Below are 5,905 nucleotides of genomic sequence, written 5' to 3'. Positions count from 1 at the left end.
CACATAATGTACATTGTCCATCACCTGATTACAATCATACCTAACAATCCCTTCTCTCCCTGTTGAGCTATATACACCACTCCCGAGCTCCCGGTGTTCAGAGTTCCTAGCCTGATTGTTTTTTCTTACGGATCTACCTCGTCATTCCTGATGTCCTACACCTGCTGGAGTCTCGTCGCCTGGTCGAGTTCACTTCAGCTTGCGGTCATGAACAGCTGTCAGGTGCTTTTACAGCTCAGTCTATAGCCGTTAACATTTCTTTAACACACTCAGTTCACACACAAATACATACACACACATACACACACACACACACACACACACACACACACACACACACACACACACACACACACACACACATACAGACACACATACACTCACAAACACACACAATGTTGCAGTCATTTCTCTCTACATCTTCAGGGCTCCTGTGTCTCCTTTATAACACAGAACTATTTGACTACGTCACTTTACAGAAGTGTGCATGTGCCTGACTTCTTTTCCTGGTCCAGTCCAGTTGAAGACTCTTTCCTGTGTGGGTCATTCAGCTCATCAAAAAGTCCAGTGTCCATCATCTCTTTCTGCCAGGGGATAGAAATGGCACCAGTGCTGAACTCTTTAAAGAGTTTTTCATCCTTTGCATTGAACTCTATGCCTTTAACATCAGAAAACTCTGCGATGTCTCCGGTGTCTTTGGCACCATTGGGTTTGGGAAGCCATGGTGGAGGGATGAGTCCTGCCTCTAAACACGGGAAATTAATAGATTTGAACCACTCGTGCTCTCGGGGGTCGTCACCTCTGTGGAAACACACAGTATTAGAATTAAATCTAAATAATAATCAACTTCCTGTCAATTTCCAGGTCCCAGTTTCCCCACTGATCTACGTCCCATATTTCCCACTGATTTATACTAACCTTATACTTAGGTTTAGATATTTAAACAAAAAGATAAAAAAAAAAACAAGTCTCTGCCTCAGAAGCATGGAGCAGATGTGGATCACCATCATGTCACCTGATATGACCGACCATCCAGGTTGGAAACAAACCATTGAAATGCTGCTCCACAAATTCCAAGCTTCATGAGGATGGACCTCAGATCCTTTGGGTAATTGTGCCGAGCACTGCTAACAGGGGGAGGAGACTGAGGACTGATGGAAGTCTGACCGATCTAGCATGGAGTTTCTCACTGATGGACACAAGGACAGTTTCAGTAGAATGTGCTGCTTTGAAGCCAGACTAGTCGGGATCTCTGAGGTTCTGTTAGAGATAGATATTTGATTGTGGGTGGTGTGTTTGAGGAATTTAGAACTGAAAGAGAACAGTGATACTGGTCTGTAGTAGCTGATGACTGAGGGGTTCAAAGTGTGTTTATTAAGGATGGGCATAACCAGATGACTAGATGTTATTGAGTCAGTAACGATAGTGTTGATGGCAACAGTGAACAAAAGTTGTGGAAATTAAGTCAAGTCCATGGGTCAGATACCTAGTGTTCAGGTCTGAAGTGTTGTTTTGCTGTTTAACTGTGAACACTGAACCTTTGGGAAATGAATATGAGAGTATCACCAAACATTTACTCATGTATTCACATGGACTCTGCGTTAAGGTCAAGAAGAATTTGTGATGTTTCTACAGGAGCCTAAAGAGCTCTCTTAGACCATTATACTTTTTTATGAAATAAATAATGTTTTATATTCTATTCTGTAAAATAATATTCTCTGTCATGCTGACTGAACTAAACCAGGATTAAAACAGGGGTCACTTGAAGAGGACAGAGACCAAGGTGTTCAGGTTCAGGTGTTTTGTGCCCAGATAAAGTGAAAAGAAGAAAATTAAGTCTGGTCCAAGGGTGGCTTAGTGGTTAGCACGTTCGCCTCACACCTAGAGGGTTGGGGGTTCGTTTAGACCAACTGGTAATGTGTCTATAAGTCTCTGTTCAACAACCTTTATCACAATCTCCTCAGCATAGGCTGACAGAGGGAAGGTGTTTTTACAGTCAGGGACTGAGAACCTTTTCATTCAGCTCTTACCCCCTGCACACTTCATACAGAGCTCGTAGGCTGCCATTGAACTTCAGCACATTTTTAATATAACGGTATAAAACTCTTAATTTGTTAAGAAACTAGGATTTATTGTAGGATCAAAAATGGAGCTCTCAGATATGCAGTAGGTCAGATTGGCAGGTCAGATTGGCATCAGTGACTCTGTCCGTTTAGGAGATTTGGCAGATGTCCTTATACAGCGCGACTTACATTTAATCTCATTTTATACAACTGAGCAATGGAGGGTTAAGGGCCTTGCTTAGGGGCCCAGCAGTGGCCGTTTAGTGGATCTGGGATTCGAGCACACAACCTTTCAATCCAACTACCAAGCTACCACCATTTCTGTAAATAATAGAGACATTTATGTACAGTTTTTTTTTTTGTTTGTCAGATATACTTTTTTTTCAGAAAGAGTGTGAGGACTGAGTGTAAGGACTGAGTGTGAAGACTAAATATAAGGACTGCCCAAATACAAGGATCAACCCTTCTACAAACTGCTGTTCTGGACTTCCAGCATGTCCTCCACATGTTATCTCAGAAACACTTTGGTTTTTGAGAGCAGTGTAGGAATAAAAGGTTTCCACCCGTTCTTATTCTTAAGGCTATTATCAGAACTCGAGGGGTGCCTCCATCTGGTCTGTGCTGGAAGTATGATCTCACTAATGGAACTTGAGCCTTAAAGCACACACAGTGGTCATTATGGAGGCCTAAAAGCCCTTTTTTTTAGCTTTGGATTTGATTTTTCAAATATAATTCCAGTCTTTTGTTGCAGTTTCATTTTTACTCCCAATTTTTGGTGGTGGGCAAAATCACGTGCGAAACCGGCGAAGTTTATCAGAACATGTAACTCTCACTCAGATCCACGTGCGAGACGGAGAAGCCTTTACACCCTTTCTGTCAGTCTCCTCTCTCACCCCAAACTCAACCTTTATTCATTTGTTTGTTAATATAATTTAATTACAGTCTATTAAAAGGTCTTTTAGTTTCTTTAGCACAGTCACATCACATCCAGCTTTAAAACAGCTGATTAGAACCTGAAGTCCATCCAGTGATGAGATCAGTTTATTTCAGTTGATTAGCTGCCACTATAGGGTATGAACCTTGACCTTTGACCCCCTCTTTATGTAAGGGTTATGACTCATCCCATAACTACAGAGAAGAACTGTAACTGGTTTATCTGTAATCCTGAGCTTCCTGTCAGGATCGAGCTCCAGAGCACACTGATGGGGTGAAAACACTCAGCGAGGAAAAGGAGAGGATTAAAGAAAAGTAAAAAAAAATGAATAAATACAATAAAAAAAGAATCCCTTAATTCGGACCCTGCAAAAGCTTCACTTTTAATTGTAAAGCTGTTTTCTCTTCTGCATTAATAAATCAAATGAATATCTTCCTCCACTTAACACCAGCTACAGCGTCTTCTGTGTATGTAGCAAGATTTGACATGCAGAATCCTGATCATTAACAATTTAAACATCAGCAGACTTTATCTACATTTACATTTTACACACACACACACACACACACACACACACACACACACACACACACACACACACCAATGCAGCTCAGAGCCAGATTTAAGTTAAGTCGTGTTAAGTAAGAGGATCAGGAATAAACCCAATCAGAATCCAAGCTAGCGATGAAGAGTTAGCATGAGAGAGTCAACATCAGACAGTTAGCACTGTTACAGTTAGCACTGTTACTGTTAGCACTGTTACAGTTAGCACACATTTACACCTTCATCTTTATCAGACACATGACTTCTTCAGATCGAGAGAGAAATCAGTTGTGAGATTGTGACAACATGAAATAATCTTTAGTTGGCTTGTTTGTATGTTAATGTGTATGTGAGTGTTTAGCATGTGCTACTATCTGACATGTGAACTGACTCATGGAGTGTTTATTAACTGAGTGTTTATTAAGCGAGAGAGTGATCCAGGTTACGTCTGTGAGCTCCTTTAGCTGAAGTTTTCTCCAGAAACCACATCTGTATTCATCTGAAAGCTGAGTTCATTGCTTTGTTTGCACAAATCTGGATTTCCCGGGATGTATAACGCTTAGTCTTCTGAGTCTTTATTTAATTCATGTTTTTTTCACTTCTATAAATTCGTACTTTTGCAGGTCCAGTTTGGATTGTAAATTACGTTTCATTCGAAATCACACTTTAAAAAATAAAAGCATTAGCACTTTTTTAGCATCAGTTTTTTATTCCAGACATTGAGGTTCTGCGTAACTACACAGTAATCTGTGTAATCTGTGTAATCTGTGTAATCTGCCTATAAAAACTTGGTATTTAACACAGACACAGAATCACTTTATTTTTTCATATTTGTATTATTTTTTGTGCATTTTTTCTTTTACTTCTTAGAAAATGTTAAGGAAATTAAGGAACAAACGTGATTAACGCGGCTGCTAATTTACTGCCTCGGTCGTCCAGCTCCATTAGCACTATGCCTTTTGTTCTCAGACGTCACAAATACACATTAAACTGTCCACATCCATCTGACATTATTCTGAATGTCAGCGAGACAAAGGAGACCAAGTCAAAGGCTAAAGATCTTTAATTAGTCATTTAAAAAGACGTGTTTCAGTAAATCATTTCTGTAGAGAGATCATTAGAGATTGTCGAAGATTGAAGGCGTTTAATGATTCCTAATTACCCTGAAAACATGTGTTTAAAAAAGACATGACTCAGTTTTATTCAATTGCATGTTAAATGCAGTCGTTGCTGCTATTAGGGATGAAGTTCAGATTTGAACTCACTGAACACACCTGAAAGATTTTTAATCTGATTTACAGAAAGCTTTTACACACAGAGGGAATCCATTTCTCCCTCCAACAATTAATAAAGTTCTTTAAACTTCCTTTTGAACACATGATGTGTGAAATGTTCCAAACCTCAGGGTGAAAATCTTCATGTAATATAACTGACTGAATGCTACACAAACCACATGCTATTTTTTTCACTCATAACAGATATTAATCTCTAATGAAATAAAGACTTTAAATTAAAACCTCACTGTTTTAAGGGTCATTTTTAATCTCCTGATGGAGACGTTTTAATTCGAAGGTTCTCGTTAAACAAGCAGCAGATTTAAAGATTGCAGTCTGACCTTCTGAGTGGTTGTTTTTGCAGAAGGAAGCTCGATGGCGAGGCCGAGGTCCGACAGTCTGCACTGCCCCTGACTGTCCAGGAGAACGTTCTCCGGCTTCATGTCTCGATACACGATGTCCATGGTGTGTAGGTGCAGCATTCCCGTAGTGATCTGTGCGGTGTAGTAAATAATCCGGTTCATCTCGAGCCCTTTTTCACCGATGTTGTAGATGTGGTATTTCAGGTCGCCGCCATTCATCAGTGTCATCACCAAGCACAGGTGGGATTTGGTTTCGTAGGCGTACGCCAGGCTGACGATGAACGGGCTGTTCACCTTCTCCAGGATCTTCTTCTCAAGAAGGGCCATTTTCTCCCCCTGCTTCTTCTTCAGACGCTTCTTGCACAGCTTCTTGCATGCGTACATCTGACCCGTGTTCTTCACCTGCACTGCACAAACCTGGAAACAATGTTGTAAACATTTAACAAACATTCAACACATTTTTAATGGTGCGTTTATTAAGAAACAAATTCTTTCTCTCTGGACACTCTGAAAGTTTTGACTCCCTCACAATTTTCTGTCATGTCTAAGGATGCTGTTGTGGTCTGAAGGTTCCTCAGTTTGTTTCTTTGGAGGAACCTGCAGTTATTTTATTTAGAACTCAACAATATCATTTCTCCATCTGTGGGTTTTCCTTGCAGCAGGATCATCTGACTGGTTCACAACACCTTACCTCCCCGAACCCTCCTTTTCCAAGTGTCCTGAACTCGT

The 5,905-nt window shown here is 40.4% G+C and overlaps 1 protein-coding gene across 1 annotated transcript in view; it reads right to left on the bottom strand.

Annotated features, from left to right (window-relative positions):
- Window positions 1–692: 692 nt before the first annotated feature.
- LOC132857576 (rhodopsin kinase grk7a-like) overlaps window positions 693–5,905 on the bottom strand; it is a 5,854-nt gene continuing 641 nt past the window's right edge. The window contains exons 1-3 of the mRNA XM_060887573.1: window positions 5,868–5,905; window positions 5,156–5,593; window positions 693–801 (exon numbers count right to left, since the gene is read on the bottom strand). The exon at window positions 5,868–5,905 is cut by the window's right edge and continues 641 nt beyond it. Of these exons, the coding sequence (XP_060743556.1) occupies window positions 796–801; window positions 5,156–5,593; window positions 5,868–5,905 (482 nt within the window). The 3' untranslated portion in view covers window positions 693–795. The remainder of the gene's footprint in view (window positions 802–5,155; window positions 5,594–5,867) is intronic.

The sequence above is a fragment of the Tachysurus vachellii genome, chromosome 1 (assembly GCF_030014155.1).
Source record: "Tachysurus vachellii isolate PV-2020 chromosome 1, HZAU_Pvac_v1, whole genome shotgun sequence".
Lineage (NCBI taxonomy): Eukaryota > Metazoa > Chordata > Actinopteri > Siluriformes > Bagridae > Tachysurus > Tachysurus vachellii.
The sequence above is the reverse complement of the archived record's forward strand: the minus strand, read 5'-3'. Positions and strand labels throughout refer to the sequence as shown.